The sequence below is a fragment of the Centruroides sculpturatus genome, unplaced genomic scaffold, assembly GCF_000671375.1.
Source record: "Centruroides sculpturatus isolate CEXI.00-Female unplaced genomic scaffold, Cexi_2.0 scaffold37, whole genome shotgun sequence".
Classification (NCBI taxonomy): domain Eukaryota; kingdom Metazoa; phylum Arthropoda; class Arachnida; order Scorpiones; family Buthidae; genus Centruroides; species Centruroides sculpturatus.
In genome coordinates, this window is record NW_019384346.1 from 491337 (window position 1) to 515029 (window position 23693).

Sequence of the window (23693 nt, forward strand, 5' to 3'; positions counted from 1 at the left end):
TTGTAACATGCACAAAATAAAAAAGAAAATAATATTAGTCACATGTATTCACAATTTATAATTACAAAGATCAGCACACGTACACACCTATTTGTTCGAGAATCGTCGCACACATGTGAGGGTCTGACCATGCCTATCCTTTTTAACTGCTTGTCTTTGCTCTTTCCTTTCTTTTTCCTCCATCTCTCTAGTCCACGTATGCATGCCTATGCATACATCATAATACGTGCTCACGATACTTTCGATTCATCACTTTTCCGTCGTCGTTTTTCCATTTTATAATTATGTGACTCGTAGCCTGGTGATAATGGAGAAAAGCGACAGATAAGATGTCAGTATAAGTCACAGTTATGATTTCACAGATTCGAGACAGCTTGATAGCCTGAACGGCCCCAGGCTTTCGCCTGTGCACGCTAAGTGACTTCTTTCATTACAAGCATTTAGCTTTCCGAAGTCTATGACAACAATTGTTTGGCATTGATGGCCGCGAATTTCGTGCCAATAAGCTGCCTTGACTTGTTTGATTATGTTATCAACTCAATTTCATATTTATTTTCACATTTTCACTTTGCAGTCCTTCTCTCTTCTTTTTCCATTATTTTACACCTGTAGGTCATTTCATCGTTATCCACATTTGATGATATCACTTATCACATACTGCCATGACGCTCGTGTCTGTTCGCTTCAACTGTCAAGAATTAACGCGATTGGCGAAACGTAGTGACAGTGGGCCAATAGAGAGCAGGGTCCTTGCCATAATGCGGTTTGCGTGCCAATTTTCATACGTGCATTAATTAATTAATCAAGCCTAATAGTATGGCCGAATATTCGGCTATTTGGCCGTGCTCCTGGCCGAATATTCGGTATTTGGCCTGAGGCCGAATATACTATTCGTTGCAACACTAATAATTATTTAATAAAAACATTTTAAAAACATCAACAATTTCATTCTTTTTATCTTGTTCTAATGTAATTCTATTCTCAATCTTTTTGATACAATTAGCAAAAATATTTCTTTTTATATAAATCGGGAAATAAGAATAATAATCTTAATAATAAATAAGGTTTTCTTAACATTGACACAACTAAAAAAGTAAGTTTATTATTTTGTTGCTCTTCTATTTCAAACTTTAAGTTATAATTTAAATTATTTATTATATTGAAGGGTCATGACTTGACCATGAACACTGCTGGTGACTTTGTTCCTACACCTCGACATAAACCAAGAATTTAGTGTATTTTTCGACTTTACTTATCTAAACTAACCAAAGGTGTTTAATATTAATTAGAAATCTTACCAATGAATAAAGAATTACAGGAATCATCTATGGCAAACAATAATTCTCATACGGATATACAGTGGTGCCTCGTATAACATACCCCACAAATAACAGACTTTCTATTTGGCCGTTACATGACTGACTGCGAACAACAGACTTTCTGTTTGGCAGTTACATGAGGTGAACGACAGTCTTTCTGCGAACAAGTGCGAATGATGTTTCCACTCTTTTGCTGTTGCCAATGACAAACTGCTATTTTTATAATATATTATTATTACATCTGAAGTACAGAGCTCCCATTGGGATTTGGCTTGCTCCCTTGTTTATTACGTACATCACCTCAGTGCAGGGTATTTACATTTATTCAAGTGTCGTGCAAATCATGGCTTCTAAAAAAACAGAAAGGTGATTTCAATTGAAACAAAGCAAGAAATCATCAGAAGGAGTGAAAGTTGACAAAAACTTCCTTGTCAAATGGGGCCTCTCCCCATTTGACAAGGAAGTTTACTAACACTCATTATCCAAACACAGCTGAGGCCAACAGGATCAATGATCTCTACAATGACACCTTTGCCTGTCATTTCCGACAGGGGTTGAAGAAGAGAGAGAGAAACTGACCACCTTGGACATGTTTCTCAAGAAGCAAGCTGCCAAAAAGAAAGGACGGAGCAAGAGAAGTTGACCCTGCAAGCTCCAGTAGCCTCTCCTGAATCTGACTCTGATTAAAAAACAATAAAAAGAGACCTGCTGCAATGTGTAAAAAGTCTGTATCTGTATGAATGTGTGAAGAAAGTGTTTCTCCACCACCTCCTCACAACATCTGACTACCCAGCATAATTGGTGACTGCTCCATTTTCATTTTTTTTATAGTACAGTATGGTTATTTTATGCTGTGGAACGAATTATATGTTTTAACATGTATTTCTATGGGAAAATGCGTTTCGTATAACGGACTTTTCACTTAACGGACGTGCACCCGGAACAGATTAAGTACGTTATACGAGGCACCACTGTATCCACACAAAATCTACAAAGTTCTCCAGGTGAGTCCACTATAATTAATTCATCTACTTCAATAAACTCAAATGACACTTTAACAGCAGATTTATGGAATAAAATATCAGAAATATCAGAACTAATTAATACTTCTAATAATAAATTATCTACACAAATGGAATCTATAAAAGAAGAACTGAATTTAATCCATGGTACTATATGGGAAAATAAAATTCAATTTTAAAAAATGGAAAGTCTAATAGATAATCTAAAAATTCAAATTGACAACTTAAAATCTGAAAAAGAACTGATACAGTATAAAATAGATACTCTAATTAATGACTGCTATTATAATAATATAATAATATACAACTATCCTTCGTCAAAAAGCATCTCAATTAGAAATTCTTAAACTCATCAATTGAACATTAAACCTAAAAAATTTATCTCAAGAGGATATACTAGATATAATTCAAATAACCAAATCAATTAACCAATTATAAAACTATCACTTAGTACTAAACAGATTCATGATCAAATTTATAATGCTTTCATATCAAAGAAGCAACATAAATTAATGGAAGACTGGGGAAACGTACAGATAGCTTCAGATTTACTAAAGAATCACGTAAAAGAAGAAAACATTTATTGCCAATTTATTATGAATTAAGAAAACAAAATCAATCAGTTAAACTACACAATGATATTCTATTAATAGACTGTAATAAATTAACTTTTAGTTTTAACACAGGAAAATTAGTTTACATGGATACCTTTCAGCCTTTTTCTACTTCACCAGAATCATCAAGTTGATACTTACAACAAAATAAACCTCATCAAGAAAAAACTATTAAAAATATACATCCGACTACAATTTTAAATTGGAATAGTCAAGGCTTAAAGAATAAACGTCTATCAATAAATTACTTTCAACTAAATTATGATCCAGAAATAATAGATATAACCGAAACTTGGATTACATCTGATTTATTTTATAATTCAATGTTCTTCAATAAGTATATAACAATAACAGTTCCAGCAATTAAACCTTCTGGACCCTGCCGTTCAAGTGGTGGACTGTGTATCCTGATAAAAAAACAATTTTGCAAAATAGAACAAATCAAAAAATCTGACAACTATATTCTACTTTTACTTTCAATGAATAAACCGATATTTGAAAATAAAGACTATCAACAAATAATAGTAATGATCACCTATATTCCTCCCAATTACCTGACAAAACTTAACGAAATACTTAAAACACAGGAGCTTTGGCAGCATTCTACTCCATATACTCTTTTACTGGGAGATTTCAATGCATGAATTGCTGAGATGACAGATTCATATTATAATGGTTCTAATCAACAAATGCAAAATATCAGACAATCCAAAGATAATTCTACTAATAAACTAGGAATAAACTTAATAAAATTAACAAAAGATTACAAATTATATATTTTAAACGGACGCATTAAAATGGATTACCCAGCAGAATTTACATGTGTTGAGCATAACAGCAGTTCTACTATACATTTAATAATAAGTTCCGAGTACATGCTGGATTGTTGTTTGGAGTTTGCTACGATTTCCCATGATGCATCAGATCATTTTCCAACGATATCCAAATTTCTATTATCTTCACAATATTCTGCAAACAATGAAAGTAACAAACTTACTAGAATTTTTTACAAAATGTTGAATTATGCTAGTGAGATCGAGGACAGATTCAACAATATTCCAGAAATAACTAATCTAAATTTTGATATAACATATAAACAAATAACTCAAATAATGAATGATTACATACAAATCAAAAATGATAAAAGACTAATTCAAAATAAATTTAAAAAACCATGGTTTGCCAAAGATTGCTATAAGATGAAAAAGATGAAGCAAACAAAACTAAAAATATTTCGAGAAGATTCAAATAATTTAAATCTTAATGACTACAGGAAACTCAAGAAAACCTATAACAACTTACTTAAAGCAAAAAAGAAAAAATATCTTACAAAACTTGAAACAACAATATTAAAAAATAGTAATGATAGTAAAACATTTTGGTCAATAGTACAAAAGTATCAATTTAAAATTAACTTATGTCATAATAACTCAATAATATGTTATGAAACATGGAAAAAATTTTACCAATGTTTTCCAGTTACTCAAGTTATACTGACATTAATGCCTAATTGTGACTTCAATAACAAATGTCTTAATGCAAATTTTACAATCAAAGAACTCGAAGATACTATAAATAAAACTCGCAATGACACATCACCAGGAAGCAACCTTATCCCAACCAGATTCTTAAAAATATTATCATCTCAAGCAAGAGTGAAATTGTTACACCTTTTTAATTTCATGTACAAAACAATCAATTACCCAGATTCTTGGAATTCAGTAATCCTTACAATGATACATAAAAAAGGTGATAAACTTTCTCCAAATAACTATAGACCGATAGCATTATTATCAACCATAAGGAAATGTTTTACCTCATTATTAGCTACAAGATTTCAACACTGGACCAAATTAATAGATCTCAAAGTGCAACTTCAATATGCCTTCTTAAAAAATAAAGGAACAGAACCTGCTATTTTTTTACTATCATCCATAATACAACTCCATTTAAGTAAAAAACATAGGAAAGTAGGCTATATGTTGCATTCATAGTTATTCAAAAAGCATTTGACTCTGTCTTTGTTCTGCTACTGGTATATAAATTAAAAATGAAAGGAGCTGGTAATCAATTCGCATCTACAGTATCTAAATTATTTTCAACTTATAATGCCAAAATCAAGCAGGGCAACTCCGTTTCACCATCACTAGTATTAACATGTGGAATACTTCAAGGTGACCTTCTTTCACCATACCTATTCAACTTTTATTTATTCAAAGTCGACCAAATCTTCCAAGACTGTTCTGATGGAATAGAACTAAATAATAGGACCTTTCATTATGTGTTATATGCAGATGTCCTAGCAATCTTTGCTCCAACAAAAGTAGCATTACAAAGAAAAATTAATCACCTAAGCTCTTAACTAAATGCAATTCACTTAATAATAAACCCTACCAAAACTAAAGTACTTATATTCCACAATATATTAAAATCTCCAAAAAAGAATCAATGATATATCTAGACAAACAGTTGTTACAAGTGGTAAATGAAAACAATTTCCTAGGTGTTATTTTTGATTGGAATCATACATTCAAGGCACATATTTCGTACTTAAACAACAAAGTAAAAACTGCTATAGATAATTTACTAAACTTATACTCGAATTTAAAACCCTCCAACTTATCATTGCATATGAAATTATATAACTCAATAATTAATCCAATCATGTATTGTGCATCCCCAATCTGTGGTCTCGATTATATATATAAATTAGAAACCTTCCATGTTTATTTTCTCCGCAAATTACTCCATCTGGAAAGAACTGTCTCAGGTTACACAATTTGCCATGAAACCAACCATATATGCTCTTTCCCTTTGTTTTTGAAACAAATCATTAAATTTTACTATTGTTTAAAATTCAAATGTGACAGTAATATTACCTTTCTACATCAGGAATTAATCAAATGTAGTAAGAAATGAACCACAATGCACCTCTGGCAATCCAAACTAAATAATATACTAAATTCCTTTGGAATATCTGACTTATTATTCAAAGATAATATTCAAGACTGGAAGTTTGGATATACTATGTTAATGGAATCAGCAATCAATCATTCTATAAATATGGATCAAAACAGTTTAAACCAAAATACCTATCACCCTTGGTACCTAAAAATATTACAAATACCTTCTTCACAACCTTACATGATAAAACCAATTAACTTTAATGTGAAAAAGCTGATTGCAAAATTATGCTTAAATAAATACTCTCTATATATTAATAATACTTATATTGACCTAACAAACAATCATTGTCCATGGTGCAAAACCAATGACTTTTCAATTGACCACTTATTTCAAAAATGTCAAAGTCTTTCAAATGTACGTGACATTTGAAAGACTTTGACATTTATTTCTTCGGCATCTGCCACTGTTGAGTGCCCTCTTGGCACAAAAGAGCTTTCAACATCTCTTGAATACTCCAAAATGACTCATCTCAAGATTATAGAAATACTCTGAATATTCTGAATAAAAAAGATCTCTACATTCTGTATAACTTTTTCATTAAAATTACAAAAATGTTGTAAATCTATGCCAGTATACTAAACATTACCAACATTATACATCTGACTATTATTGTATAATAATACATTACTGTGACTATCAAATTGTTCAATACTAATATTCTATATATTATGTAAATAATGTAAAAATTTATAATACCTCTTTGTACAACCCCCTGCAACAGGGACACTTCTCTTTATGCTAATAAAGATTATTATTATTTATTATATTTAACAAACTTTTTTATTATTTATTATTAATATTGTACAGGTTAATAATGCTTAAGCATCTTGCTGTGCCAAAACTTTTCTTCTCCATTCTGTTCTGTTTCGACAATCCTCCTCTGTCAGTCCTTTGTGCTCCATAGCTTTTGTTACTTCCTCTCCTCCTTCTGCATGCTGGAATCCATTTCAATATCTGTTGTGGTAGTCTACCTTCTTCCATCCTCCAAACATGGTCATACCAGGTTAATTGTTTGTTATGGATATAATCAACTGTAGAGTTTTGATAATCCATTTTTTTTCCTAATTTCCTCATTTCTTATTTTATCTAGTGTTGAACATCGAGCAGATCTTCTCAAAAAATCCATTTCTGTGGATTCTAATTTAGATTTAAATTTTGAATATAATACCCACACTTTTGCTCCATATGTTATCACACTTAGAACTAATGATTTATATATGTTTATTTTTGTTGTTTTAAAGATTTGTTTATCCCAATATTTAACAAACTTTTAGGATTAATTTTGTCTCGAAAAGAGGCATTCTGTAGTAGGTGCCTCAAATATTTTTATTTAAATTAATATGTTAATTATAAATATTCCAATTTATCAGTGCAAAAATTTAATTAAAAATTTATAAAAATAAATACATTGCTTAGAAATTTTACGCATTACTTACCTCATAAATGGCAAATCCAATAGGAACAAAATTTTTTTTTTTATTTTCATTGTTATAATTAGGATGATAGTTTTGTATAACAGATACAACCATGTGACATTTCTTAATTCCATTATCTGGAATATGTACACGAAACTGAGGATTTGTAGATGTTGTATCTGAAAAATTTATTTTATAACATTATAACAGTATTTGAACAAAAATATGAAAATTAATCATTTGAAATATATGTTTTATGCATTGTAATATACAATGTAAACTATTAATTTGCTTACATTATTTTAAATTACATTATTATTTTACAGTAAAGTCCTGAAACTTGAATCTCAATAACTCAAACTTTGTGTTATTAAAAAGAAATACTTGTAATCTAATTTTTGCCTCTATTACTTAATACTTGGATCAAATAAATTATCATTCTTCACTGGCAACACTTAATTATATTAACAGGTTACTCTGTTAATGACTTGAAAACGTACTAAACAATTGAGATACAGCAAGACATACTTTTAACATTTCTAGATTAACATTTATTTCTTAGGCATCTGCCACTGCTGAGTGCCCTCTTGGCACAAAACTAAAAAACATAAATTGATTTACACTTTACATTAATAATAGCAATAATTCTATATGTTAACAAAGAATATAAGCTTTTTCCAAGTTGCCATTGCAAAATGCCACAATGTAAATGTCACTAATTTGAAAGTAGCCACTGAATAGCTAATATTTTTTTTAACTAAAATTTAACTTCAAAGAGACAGTCTCTATGGTATGCAGTTGAAAGAAAAAAAGTTAACTAATATCAGATATCTTGACATTTTCTAACATTCAACAAACCCAATCATAGCATATAGAACCCCTTCTATATGCTATGATTGGGTTTGTTGGATTTTGGCAACTTTTGGGTTTGCCAATATGGGGTTTGTTGGATGTTGGCAACTTTTGGGTTTGCCAATATGGGGTTTGTTGAACTCCCATATTGGCAACTGTTTCTTATACCATTTAACAATTTGGATTCTTAATTATTATCAGATTAGCAGGAAATTTCCATCATATCTAATATATTAGTTAAGATTTTTATATTCTAACTCAAGGGTCGCCAAACTTTTTTGATTGTTGACCCCCTATAACTTTTTGAAACCTCACATCAACCCTCACCAAAAAGTTTGTGTTACAAGCAAAAGAAAAACTCTTGCTATTTTAATACATTTCTTTAAATTTACATTTTTTACATTTATTGTATATATGTGGACTCTGGTCATTGGAAGGATTAATTTTCATTTGGATTAGATCAATTTCATCCATCTGCTTCAATTTGGCTTTAGGAAGGGGAGGAGCACAGTGGATAACCTTGTTCATTACATCAATAAAGCAAAAAGTAAAAAGAAGCACACTTTGATGGTGGCCGTAGACTTCAAAGGGGCTTTGATCATGCCTGCTGGCCAGAAATTCTGCACCAGATTCAAAAGTCTGGTTGCCCAGGTAAGATCATTAATAGCTACCTGGAGGATAGGAGTGTGACAATCTCAAATAATGGTAAAATATACTACCATAGGAGCATTAATAGGGGCTGCCCGCAGGGCTCAAAGTCCAAGCCTTTTCTTTGGAATATTTTGTATAATAGCCTCCTGAGTATACAAGAATATCAGTGTAACAACGCCATTATTCAAGGGTACACAGACAATACCATCATTTTAATGTCCCACTCGAATCAAGGGAAGTTGCAAACGAATATGAACCACCTCCTGATGCTAGTCTATGAATGGAGTGAGAGAGTCAAGCTCAAAATTAATTACAAAAAATGTCACTGTATTGCCTTCCCTAAAGGTAACCCTCTTAATCCATCAAAATTAATGGACAAAGAATTGAGAATGTGAGTGTGATCAGGTATCTGGGGGTTCTTTTAGATCATAAGCTTTTCTGGAAGGAACACATCTACCATATCTATAAAAAAGCAACAAGGATCACGTATGCTCTGACTACTATTTGCAGGAATAAATGGGGGCTGTTATAAGGCAAGGAGGATCACCTATAAGGCAGTCACCCAGCAAATTGCAACTTATGGTTGCGAGGTCTGGGGCTATTGTGTAAAGAAAGTTCATATCTGGAAAAAGCTGCTCTCTTTGCAGAGGCTTTCAGTAATCCACATTGCCAGGAGCTATAAAACCGTCCCCATGGATGGACTCCTTGCAATTGTGGATCTCATTCCGACTGACCTGCATATTAAGGAAAAGTTTCTAATTCACAACCTTAAAAGGCTTCTGGGCAAAGACATCTCTATGGAGGACTACAAAAGGAATGTCAAATGCCTTGGTGAAGGTGATGGCATCAGCAATATCACTAATTTTATTCTTAAGAAAGGGTTTGACAGGGACAGTAATAGCAATCCACACCACACAGCTACGATCTGCAGTTATAATTTTATTCTCAACAACCACTACCCTGTCCCTTTGGGAATTAATGGATGGGTCCCGGACAGACAATGGCATCGGTGGGTCCTTTGTCATCTGCAGTAATGATAATGACTTCCACTACCAGAATTATTTCAGGATGGACAATCATTGTACAGTTAACCACGCCAAGTCCCTGGCCATCCTCAGGACCCTCCAATATATCAGGAAGGAATTTGGCAAGCCCAAGAAAAGGCATCTAAATATCTTTAGTGATAGTAAGGTTCGCTGTTACAGATAAAGAACTCTAATGTAAATCTCCCTATTGTTAAAGAAACTATTGATTCTCTAAATTTGCTCCAGAAGATCTTCAATATCACCTTATTCTGAGTCAAAGGGCACTCTGGGATTTGGGGGAACAATCAGGCGGACCTGCTGGCTAAGAAAGCCAAGGTTAACCTACATAGTTATACCTATACAAAGGTCCCACTTAGCTGCTTGACCAACCAGCTAAGGGCCCACACGCTCAACAAATGGTGGCATAGGTGGAGTAATAGTTCAACAGGAAGGGTAACTCACCAATTCCTTTCAGTTCTGGTCGACAGGAAAAAGTACAGATACTTCACTCCATCTTACGAACTGACTCAAATAATGACATGACATGGAAACTTTAAGACCTACCTTGCACAGTTCTTGAAGAAAGGTGAGGGGTACTGCTCTCTTAGGGAGAAAGAAGACAGTTACCACATCATTTTCTACTGCCCTAATTACCTCCAGGGAAGAAAACATCTCATCAACGTGGTGTATAAGGAGAACATCATCTGGCCATGTACTCTGGACTTGTTAATCAGCAACAAAAACATTTTCATGGCCTTTGAGAACTTTATCTTCAATATTAAAATATTCAGCTAGTGTAGCCACCCTTGGGTAGGCATTGACTTTCTTCGGTTCCACGCATATCAGTATTGGGTTCTGTGTCATTTAGCCGCTGTGTATTGTCGATTTCCTTTATAGTGGCTCCTCTCGGGTTTAAAACTGTTTTGGTACTTGTTCGGGATCTACCCTGGTTTTCTTTTTAGGAATTTTCAATTGTTTCTGCTCATACTTCCAGGTATTTTGTAATCTTGTTCTATTCTATATATGTACATGCGGTGTCTGTACTTCGTTATGGTATTATTATGTCCGTGTTTATTCTGCCAGCACAACGCATTGGCTACTTTTTAAGTAACATTAGGCTCACCCCTTTTGGTTGTAAATGGTTCCCAGCCTGGCATCTGGAGATCCCTCCCATTCTTTTCTTCTCACCTGTCCTTCCCCTGCCCTCCTTCCTCTCCTTCACCATTATTCCCCCATTTGTCCTTGGCTATACCTGTGGGTAAGGCCTTCTATATCTATCCATATATGCGAAATACTAAAATTAAATGAACAGCAGCTTAAAAATGGCTGTAGAGATGCTAATAACATCAATGTACTGTGAATCAAACACAAACTTAGGAATGCTGCAGATGATTGACAAGTACTATGTAAGTAAGAACCGGAGCATGGATTCAGCAATTTCTGTTTGTCCTGTGTGGCTTGATTCATAGCCATTTTACACGTTGACTGGTAGCTGTACTATTAAATTCGTTGAACAATATTCAAAAACATAATAATATCTGTAGTTATATTTGTGATTTTTAGTTTCAATTTTTCAATTGACCCCTCAATAATGTTATATTGACCCGCGGAGTCGATATCGATCACTTTGGTGACTCCTGATCTAACTTCAAAAATTTTATTTATGTTAATAAGCACTGTTAGACATTTCTGAGATATGAGAGCATTACCATTTGCAAAAGAAAATAATGTTTTATATTTTTACAAACCATAATTTGAGAATAATTTAATTTTAAAATTAATAAGTCTATATTTCAATAAAAGAATATAAATGTTTAAAAATTTTAAAGATTTGTTATGATCATGTACGCATCTTCAAAATTTACTTATATGTATTAAATTCATCAATATACTAACATATTATTATTTCCATTATTTGGATTCATCTTTTAAAAATAATTTCATACATTATAATTCATCTTGTGTACATAAAACTGTTATGTTACCTACAAAACTGTCATAATAAAATGTATTATATATTGCAATGGTGTTTATTTTGATAATTAAAGAAATCAAAATATTTACATAATAGCTATTATGTATTATGTAGTTAATTATGAAAAAATATATTTCATTAAACTTTTTCATAATACAGATTTAAAATCTAAGTTTATATTGATATTTTATGACAAATAATCACATGAAAATATTAATGCAAATGTATTTATTATCATTAAAATATAAATTTAATACCTTTAAATTCAGGACTACCACCAGCATTATAACCACGACGCCAACGTCGTCTAGCTAAAACTGCCCTCCAAGGTTTGCGATTATGTAAAGTACCTTCCTGCATCCAATCATCGGGACCAATATGTAATAAATCTAAATGTGTGTAATTTTGAATAAAATCTTCAAAGCACATCCTAAAAACAAATGTATAATCATCATAAAAAATATTTATAATTAATAAATTTTAATTTATGATTAAATTTAATTAAAATTATTAAAGCAAAATAAATTAAATAATAATTGTAAAAATAATAACTTTAAATATACTAAATAATAAGATTATAATTCTAATTGTGTAAAAGTATAATAAAAATTAATAAGAAATAAATTCAATGTGATCAATTTAAAAAACCTTATTAATGCAAATTGCTCTCATGTTTCCAATAATGTAAAAGCCATAGTTCAAGTATAAACAGTTAAATACAATAAATGAAAAATAAAGTAATAAGCACAAACAGAATAATACAGGTATCCTGATATAACACAGTAGTTATGTCCCAATAAAGTGCCATGTTCTGCAAATCCATGCTATATGAAACAAAGGACAGACTAATACAAAACATAGGGTTAGGTTCCAAAAATTAACAAAAGTATACTATTCTTTCATCACTAAGAGAAATATGTTTATTAAAGCAATCATTAATTAACTAACAATCACAATTAAGTACTATATTAAGCATTAATATTAATTTTAGTTAAATGAGGACATTTTCTTTTTACAAAGTATTGTCATCATCTCAGCTTTTTTATTGATCTTGATCAGAAATATCACCAACATTTTCATATTTTTCATTTTTATCATAAAAAATTTTTAATGATGATGAAATAAAAATATGTTATTAATTAAAAATTTGTTCTAGTGTGCATTTGTTTAGTCGAGTACTGAGCACCTTTTTCCAGAATTTGTGTTCAAATACCAAATTGTTTGAATAACAAGATAAAAAAAAAGTTTAAGAAGCACTTATCTAAAAACGTTTAAATAAACTTTAGTAAATACAAAGATTAATGTATAAAAACAAATCACAATGACAGTGTTAAGAACTAAAGTCTAAAAGCAATGATAACAACACCTGGTTGATAGGAAAGCTAGGACAAGGAAAAAAAAATATTGTACTATCAGTTCTCATTAAAGCTGATGAAAAGCACAAAATAAATTGAAAATTTCAATATTCTAAAATCCATGGGCAAATTTGAAGCAGCATATGCTTACTTGAATTTAAAAAATGTCAAATAACAAAGTTTACACTTAATAGTTTTGAAATTTTGTAAGAAGAATTTCCAAAACCATGACAGAGCAAAACCAGAAGCCATGTTGTACAAGGATATCCCCAATTTTCAGACCTTGTTAGAATAAAAGTGTTGTAAAACTGCCATGTTATATGAGGGATACCTGTATGATAAATATAACAATTTATTCAACACTAATTACGGGCATCACATTTTCAGGAACATCCAAAATTGTGCAGTCCTTAATAAATCTGAATAACAGATGGTTAATAATTGCCCATCCATAATATCAAACCTGTAGTCAGTAGACTGAGTTGGAGGCATTGGCAACATCTCCAATCCAGACATCAAAGAGGAATTTCACAAAGCATGCCTCTTATACAGTATAACTCATCCAGGCAATCTTTCCTCAAGCATCTAGAGCAGGTGGAAATATATAAGGTCCACATATAACACAGGTATAAATTTTCGTGATGTTGACTCCTTCCTCATAGCATGGAAGTCTTTCCATGAAATGTAAATCTCATTTCCTCCCCATCCCCATTCTCTCATCTTACATCATATGTCACCTCCCTGTGGCACATGTTCAGCAATCCCATTTGTCTCAGCATTTGTTTGCCTGATGATGCAGCTTGTTCAACATGTGTGAAAACATTTGCACTTGTTTAAAAATTGCTGGTTTATAGGCTTTGTGATTGTTTTTAATTCATCATAAAAGTAAGATCATGCATTACAGGAACTCCTATAATGCAATTTAGGAAGTTATTAGGAGCTTAATCTGAACCAATATAGAGTATGTAAAAAACCAGAGCTGGAGTCAGTTCATTTTTACCAACTCCAACTTTCACTCCTCTAGTAATGAACTTGCTTCTAATTATGATTTCAAACTTCTATAAATTAAGTTATTATTTTTACACATAGAATATTATTGTTTTCTTTACATAACTGATTACAAGATTAATTAAATATGTGTGTTGTTTATATTTTATAATACATATGTATGTTAAAATACCAAAATTCTCCTTCATCTTGTAATTGAAGAGCAAGTAATTCTTGATCCCTTTCAGAAACTCTATCCCATTCCCAGGATCTATCACTCCAGGGGCCATTCCATTTACTTTTGTTCCAAGGATTCCTCATTCTTATTAATATTACATCATCTAAATCAGTTCTTACCTAAAACAATTTTTAATCTTTTCAATTATTCCTTACTTTTGTTTTTTTTAATTATTTTCATTAATTAGAAAGATATACATATTTAAATACTGTAACATAATTATAAAAACAAAAAAAAAAGCTTTTGAAATTACATAAAATACATTACTTTGTAAAATTTTATTACCAGATATATATTATGTATTGATTAATGATTTTATTTATGTCATTATTTTGTACTGAAATCTTATCTTATTAAGAAGTTAATTAGGTTTTAACATCTACCATTTTTTCTTTAATGCAGAAAATTAAAATAAATTTTAAAATATTTCATTATGTTTTTTGTTTTCAAAAACTTAGAGGTTTTGAAAACAAAAGGAAATTTTATAAATACTTTATTCTATTCTTATTTTATTTTGTAATTTCATGCTTTAAATGTTATCTACAATGGAATTAAAATCCTGTGTCTGAATTTACATGCAACTTTTTAATTTTGGATTTTTGCCTTAAGTATTAAAGAAAATTTCAGAATAAGCATTTCTAATTATTCTGACATGATTATAGTTATAAAATTATTATTCTATAAGCATAGGCTAAAATAAAGAAGAATACAGTACAGTGGTACCTCAGGATACGAACGCCCCAGTATACGAAATTTTCAGGATATGACATGAAATTCGAACATATTTTTGCTCCACGATACGAACAAAAACTCACCATATGATGTTACATTAGTTTGCAGCGCCATTTTTTATTTACTTCTGTTCATTGGTCTCAGTCAGTGTTTGCATCATTGTGGAAGGATCTCACTCGATAAAGGAAATCTTGAGGTATTATCAGAAAGTGACTGATTTTATTGAAAAGAAACATCCCAAAAAGATTCACACTGGCTGTATTGCTGCTCAGAGTAACGACATTTGCCTAAGTCATTTTAAAAACATTTTAAAAATAGGCAAAGCCAAACCTCTTTGGATAGATGTTTTACTAAGAGATCTCTATCCAGTGAAAGTGCTGGTGGAAGTGAAGGAAAGACAGCAAAAAGCAGTGAATAAAAAATTTTAAAAACTATATATAAAACAACACTAATTTTTTTAATCTTTTCTAAATTATTTTTAAGTTATTGTTACATTATGTTATGTAAGTTAAGTTTTAGTATCATTTCCCTTCTCCCTTTCTTCTGCCAACGAGTTTACACCTCCACTGTCGTCTATCCTCAAAGGTAAGGTGCAAGTAAAACTACATTTTTTTAATCAATTATTATTCTATTATGGTTATTTATACATTTACAACTACAAAATGCATTTTTCAGTGCTTTCCTTACTATAGTTATTTTTTTTTTAATGTACTACTTAGCTTTAATTTGAGTGTTTTTTTCGTGTTGGAACAACTTATTTGGTTTTAAATGTAATCGTATGGGGAAAAATGATTCACCTTACCACATTTTCACGATACGATCTCAGTTTCAGAATGGATTAACTTCGTATCCTGAGGTACTACTGTATAAGAAATTTCTTTACTCATTTATCAAGAAAGAAATTATAAATTTCTTTTGAGGTAAATAAACAAATTAAGAAAATATATAAGTATTTCACTTTACAGTGTTTTGCTAATAAGATACTTTTCAATTATATTTACATTTATTATTTTTTGCATTTGCCTTGCTATTAAGGGAGTTTGATGTTTTTGTATTTATTTTTACTTTTACATCATTTTTTAAGCCTACTGCTATTGTGTACTTAATAAACAATACTACTGTAATTAAATTTTTAGCGTCTTATGTGCACTAGCATATGAAAAAATTTTTTTCATTTTACGATGATGTTCTGAAACCTATCCAATCATATTAGCAATGTATGCCTGTATTGCAATAATATACGACTAATTTGTTTTAATTTATTTGAAGTTCAGTAAACCTTAAATTTAATAAACTAACTGGGGGAAGGTCCATTAAATGAAATAAACGTTAAAAAATATATTAATCTTTTGATGAAAGTTAAAATTTGTATATTAGACATTCAAAAGTAAATTTTTTAACCCACTTTAAAAAAGTTGTTAAAAATAAAAACTGAATAAATGCATTTCAAAACATAAAATAAATTTTTTCTTAAAAAAAGACTAAAGTGTGTAACCTATGTGTTTCACTATTCTGCAGGAATTCTTACCAGTTCTCTTCTTTACTAAATTTAGTTGCTGAACCACACAGTTTTTTAAAAACATGTCTGGAAAATAAAAGAATGAAATAATATAAGGAATTGTATGATTTAGCAACTAAATTTAGAAAGGAAGAGAACAGGCAAGAAATCCTGCAGAATAATGAACCAAATAGGTTACACACTTTAATCAAATATAAAAGAAAAACTATAGAAAGGATGTAAGGCATATTATATAATGATAATATCAATTGTTTAATAATTGGCACATTCATATTAACCTTTTTAATTTCATTTGTTTATATCATGTTAAATTTTTAAGCATTCATTATACAATCTTTGGAGTGAATATGCTCATAGAAGAACTTTAATTTTGATGTAAGAATATTATAACATATTTCTAACTGGCATATTATATATGTAATTATAAGTTTAAAGGTTAATAATGCATTTAAAATACACAGTATATATTAAAATGCTTATATAATGTATAAAGCACAAATAAAATATTTTTATAATTCAAGTAATTTATATATGATAGTAAAAATCTGTTAAAAATGTTTTAATAAATTTAAAAAAAGAACCAAAGTTTATTTTAATTAAACATATCATAAACTATACAATGTAACTACAGTAACAGAGTGCTTCCACTAATAATGTTGAGGCATTGACCCAACCTTTGCTCTATTCACAAATAAAAAAAAGGTTCTAAATTTTTCCCTTGAAGAAAAATTTTTTGTCAGTTTTAAATCCAAAGTGTATTAAATTGTGATCTGTTAAATCAAGGACCTACTGTATTTGCTGATAAGCTAGCTATGCTATTGTCTTAAACATAAATTTAATATAATTATAAAAAAATATATGATTTGAATATTTTAATGTTAGTACAAACCTTTGCCATACCAGTGATATTATAAGCTTGTTGAGTCATTAAACCATTTCGAAGTCTTATAGGAGAAGTGTGAGTCTGAAAATAATTTTAAATTTTCACTTTTATTATGCACAATATTTTAAAAAATTTGACTCAAATTTTAATTACATTTTTATTACTCTGATATTTCAGAATTTATTCAACAGATTTATAAAATATATCTTTTGAAAAATTCTGAAATATCAAATTAAGTTTTAATGGCATTTACAGCAATTGACATACACAGTATAGTTTGTGATTCTAAAAATTATCTAGTCAGTTATTTTTTTCCAATGAGGAAATTAATATCATCATTTATTTAATCTAAACCAGGGCTTCTTAAATTTTTTCCATTCATGATCCACTTTATCCAAGAAAAGTTTACACAACCCACTTTATATAAATATATAAAATAGAAATATAAATAAAATCACTTACTGATAATAAAACATAAAACATTTCATTCCAAAACAGTTTTTTGGTATATTGTTTTACTATTTATTACCATTTATTAAAGATAAAAGCAAATTTGCATAGTAATGAGATTGATGTGCCTGTTTATTTTTACATTAAGAATTAAATCTTGGCTAATATTTGATACTTTAGGATGCAAGGCATCTTCAATGTTTTTTCAGTGTTAACATTTTGATTTTATAATCATTAATGTTTTGCATGAAGACAATACAAAATTTTACTGTTGTCAAGTTTTTTGTGACCCCACATTTAGTTACATAATACCAAAGGGAGATACAACCCACAGTTTAAGCAGCACTGATCTAAATTATTCTAGTCAAATGAGATATTAAAAAACAACTGTTTATATTAATTTAAAAACTATGTTTAAACTCTGCTTATACAACAATACTTTAAGATGATTTTCACAATTGTTTGATCATTAAATGTTTTTATATGAATGTTTAATGATAAAATAAAAAACAACTTTTAAAATTTCTTTTACTTTGTAATCTAACATGATTTTTTAAATGTTTTTATATTAAACTGACTAAACAAATAACTAAATACACAAAAATTATATCTAGTATATTAGAATTATCATATATCCTTCTTTTGAGTGTAAAATTTTTGTTTGAATAGATTTTTATAGATATATGAAAAATCCTCAAGTTAAGTTTTGACTTTTTAAATTTTATATTTTGTTTACTGGATTACTATTATTTTAATTAATATAAAATCACTAAAATGACAGTGATGCTACTATAACACTATTTATATAGTTCTGGCAGATGGCCTATTTGGTTGTGCTCATCTCTAATAGTAAAACGAAGCACTGTTGTAAGCTTACTGTACATAAACCAAGTAATCATCTTACTCTATAAATTTTACAAATTGTACACTGCAAATAACTCACTCTATCACAAAATCGACATCCCTTTCAAATTGTCTTTAAACACACAATCCTTGAATAACATGCATGAATATATGATAATCATTTATATTTATGCTAGATATATATAATAAATTGTAATTATAAAAAAATTATAAAATTACTATCTAATAAAAAAAATCATTAAAAAATATTTGTATTCCGTTGATTATTTATGAAACAAGTAGAACTTACTAACAATATACTAGCTGCCAGTAATGTAGATTTTGTAACAGCACTGCTAATCATTTGAAATACAACATGAGGATCATGTTCTGACAGATGAAAACTTTGAGCAATACCACCTGTTAAATCTTGTAACACTTGGCCTGTATGACTATAATGAAGATTATCATATCCTCCATAAAATCTAATCAAAAGCAATAAATATAAATTATGTTATATAAAATATTATAATTGTACACCTCATCCATCTAATAGAAATTTAATATAAAATAAATTAATACTTTGCATAAGCTTTTTCTAATAATGCTGCCCAGAATTCTTCAGGATCAGAAGAATGAAGAAAGAGTAAACGACCTCTAAATGTTGGTAAACGATCATCTACTATGACTTCAATCCATTCACCAAACCTCCAAAATCTAAATCGAAAAATTCCACAATAACCAGAACCAAAATTTTGGTCAGATGGAGCAACACGTTCTAAAAACCTTGGTGTTAAGGTAAGACAAGAAATAGCTGCAACTAACCAACAATCACCTAAAATAAAAGTATCAAATATATTTTTATTTTACAATTTTGTAATGAATAAAATACATTTAATTAAGAAAAATATCCATATGATTAACAAGCATTGAGAACGTTTCAATAAAATGCAAGATTTGAATTTATTCATCAAAATTTATTTCTTCCCCTTCAAAGTAATCCCCTCCCACTGCAATGCACTTATGCAAATGTTTTTCCAATCCTCAAAACATGTTTTAAAGTCATTTTCATGAAACCCCTTCAGGACTTTCAATGAATTCTGTTTTTGACATCATTTAACTCAAAATAGTGACTACAAAGTAAAAATTTTAGTTGAGGAAACAAGAAAAAGTCACATNATAAAATACATTTAATTAAGAAAAATATCCATATAATTAACAAGCATTGAGAATGGTTCAATAAAATGCAAGATTTGAATTTATTCATCAAAATTTATTTCTTCTCTTTCAAAGTAATCCCCTCCCACTGCAATGCACTTATGCAAATGTTCTTCCAATCCTCAAAACATGTTTTAAACTCATTTTTGTGAAACCCCTTCAGGACTTTCAATGAATTCTGTTTTTGACATTATTTAATTCAAAATGATGACTACAAAGTAAAAATTTTAGTTGAGGAAACAAGAAAAAGTCACATGATGCCATATCTGGTGAATATGGAGCTTGTGGAACAATATTTGTTGAATTTTTGTCCAAAAATTCAACAAATAGTGTTCCACAAGCTCCATTGTGGAAATGAGCATTGTGAGCAGGTGCATTATCATGATGCAAAATCCATGTTTTCTCAGCACAAATCAAGTTGTTTTCTACGAATTTCTTCACACAAACAATGCAACATGCTCAAATAATATTCTTTGTTGACAGTTTGGCCAGTCAGAAGGAATTCATGATGCTCAACACCACAACAATCAAAGAAAACAGTCAACATGACCTTGATTTTTGACTGACTTTGGTGTGGTCTTTTCAGTCTTGCTTCACCTTTCAAGAGCCATTCACATGATTGTTGAGCTGTTTCGGTGTCAAAAACAAAGATCCATATTTCATCACTCATAATGATGCATTTTAAGAATGATTTGTGTTGAGAAAGCATTTCCTTGGTCACTTGAACAAGTTGTTTTTGAAAAAAATTCAACATTTTCAAGAAGGCTTAAGAAGCCACAAGCCCAAATAATCTTTTAACACTGCTTGAGAAAATTAACATGATACTGGAACATGTTCAATAATATCCCCAGTTGTTAAATGACAATCATTGAGCACCAAATCTTTGACCAACTGACCAACAACTGCCGTAAATTATCAGGCTATAATTTGGAATAAATAAATCTAAATTACAAATGAATTTGACACAAGAAGAAGACAATAGGCACCATCTCACATTAAAATTAATAATACGAGATGGTTTGTAGGGATGTTTATATCTGACCAACTGTGTTGTTCATCAGTTGAAGTGGATGGTCTACCAGAGTATGAAGAATGCATCTAAGAGTTCATCTTACATGCATTCTTTGCCTTCCTTGAACATCTTGTATCGCTCAAACTCTTGTTTTTGATAGACTATTGTCACCAAAGGCTTTTTGCAACATTTCCAACATTTTTGTAGCAGTAATTCTGTTAAAAAAACAAAATTTAATGCATGTTCTCTGCTCAATTACACTTGACATTTTGAAAAACTCCCAGCACAAAAATTCTTTGCACACAAAACAAGCATTTATTTGCAAACAAAAACAGAATGATATACAGATTGTTGCTGGATATCAATGAAAATTGTACCAAATGACAAAAAAATGATATAGCACCCTCTTGCATGCATGCAGTTTAATTGAACCATTCCCAATACCTTTTGATCACAGTAGTACATTTGNTTGCAACATTTCCAACATTTTTGTGGCAGTAATTCTGTTGAAAAAACAAAATTTAATGCATGTTCTCTGCTCAATTACACTTGACATTTTGAAAAACTCCCAGCACAAAAATTCTTTGCACACAAAACAAGCATTTATTTGCAAACAAAAACAGACAATGATATACAGATTGTTGCTGGATATCAATGAAAATTGTACCAAATGACAAAAAAATGATATAGCACCCTCTTGCATGCATGCAGTTTAATTGAACCATTCCCAATACCTTTTGATCACAGTAGAACATTACTTTAATAACAATAAATTTTATTATTCCTGAAAAGAAATATTTATTAATAATAATAAAACTTAGAGTGAAAGTTGAGATACAAATACAAGTTATTAAATTTCACAAATAGCGTATCTTAAATGCATAAAAGTAAACCTAATAGTAAACCTTCATTCATAAACCAAAAGCAAAAATTTGACACTTGAATGAAGACACTAATTTGGCTCTGATACTTTAATTGCTGTCAACAAATAAAAACTTTTTTGCTTGTAAATCACAGCAAAACAGTAGAAATCAGAATTAAAAAGTAGCGTTTACTGATACTGTTAGTTGATGAATGCATTTACAGAAATTAACCTATGCCATATCCAACTCACTCATTTATCAAAAACTTTAGTAATCCATATTAACTTAGATTTTAGAATCATTAAACAGTTTTCTCAGAGTTTACTTAAAGTATATCTAAGTTATTGATATCAGATTGGTAAGAAAATGGACTGATTCAAGTAAAATAGATCTAAATGTCAACTGAATTTGTATCTTGATACAAGCATCCATCAAGATACTATTCCAATCAATGGGACTATGTATCTATTGTTCTGAAAGTTTTTAAGAATGCTAAAAATTCTTAAATACCTAAATCTCCTTGTTCAATTTCAAAGCGAGATGCTCCATCAGAAATAAATTTCGGATGGCCACAAAGTTCCTGAAAATAAATAATTAGTCTATCAATGCATATAATTTTATCTCTTAATAATATGATTGAATTATTAATAATATAACATATAATGACAAATAATTATTAAAATATATCATACTTTCTGCAAAAAATTTTAATACATTATGCTATTTTAAACTGTAAATCCCTGCTAATTTTACATTCTGTATTTATGGCTGTGTGGAGTTATCACTGCTAGAAGTGCTCTTGGTATATTACATTTCTTTTTCTTCTTTTACACATTTGAAATTATATAAATTGATGTTCTAGTATTAAAATCAATTTCTAATATTTGCTTTCCGCTTTCTAGTATAATTAAAATTTTATTCTGTAGATTCAAGCTGATTCCTGTACAAGCCCTGGCTTCCCTTCTGTCTTGTCAACCTTGGTGGATACAATTTTTTGAAATAGATCATAATTCATAAAATAAATAAATAAATAAATATATAATATATATATGGAGGATGGGAGTGTCATAAAGTTTTAATTATCACAATGAATCATAATAACAGAATGTCATCTTATATAGGGAGTAGCTCATTTTCCTGAGCTTGTTGAACAGCAGAAGTGCTCTGCATAGCGTCAAAATCACCACTTGTCGATTTTTTATTAATTAAAGTGGCGATAAAAATCCTAATCGCTTGTTTCGACATTCGGCGTGAAATTGAATCACAAATCACACTACAAGAAAGCAAAATGAACTTCTGTCCAATGAGAGTCCCGCGCACCCAACATCTAGCTATTTCATGACGTCACGTGGCAAGTTCAGGCAGAACTAAGGCGCTAGATATCCTAGGTAATCTAGCGCCTTAGGCAGAACGATGTTGAGAATTTCCAGTATTTTCCCATAGTTTCCAGATGTGAATTTTTCATCGACCAACAGAAATTTTAGGAAATTTTTTGGGATGACTTTTTCAGTAGACTTAAAACAAAAATATTGATACATGGTATAGGATCTTGGTTTCAGCGTGTTCGCTGTAAAAAGCTTCTCGAGCGCTGCATAAAGAAACGCGGGATACATGGAGACGCCTATTACACTGATTGAGCCATTTTTTCTATTTTTTTATTTTTTGGTAAACCATACTTAAGTAGCGTATTTTATTAAATACCTTAAATACTAATTATTAATTAAACGAGTTTCATTTCAAATGCAAACGAGTT

At 30.0% G+C, this 23693-nt stretch overlaps 1 protein-coding gene across 1 annotated transcript in view; it reads right to left on the reverse strand.

The window, feature by feature from the left end:
• LOC111635611 (calpain-9-like) overlaps window positions 1–23693 on the reverse strand; it is a 60198-nt gene that overhangs the window by 8863 nt on the left and 27642 nt on the right. The window contains exons 3-9 of the mRNA XM_023380624.1: window positions 22451–22520; window positions 19430–19682; window positions 19158–19332; window positions 17561–17635; window positions 14376–14539; window positions 12098–12270; window positions 7359–7516 (exon numbers count right to left, since the gene is read on the reverse strand). Of these exons, the coding sequence (XP_023236392.1) occupies window positions 7359–7516; window positions 12098–12270; window positions 14376–14539; window positions 17561–17635; window positions 19158–19332; window positions 19430–19682; window positions 22451–22520 (1068 nt within the window). The remainder of the gene's footprint in view (window positions 1–7358; window positions 7517–12097; window positions 12271–14375; window positions 14540–17560; window positions 17636–19157; window positions 19333–19429; window positions 19683–22450; window positions 22521–23693) is intronic.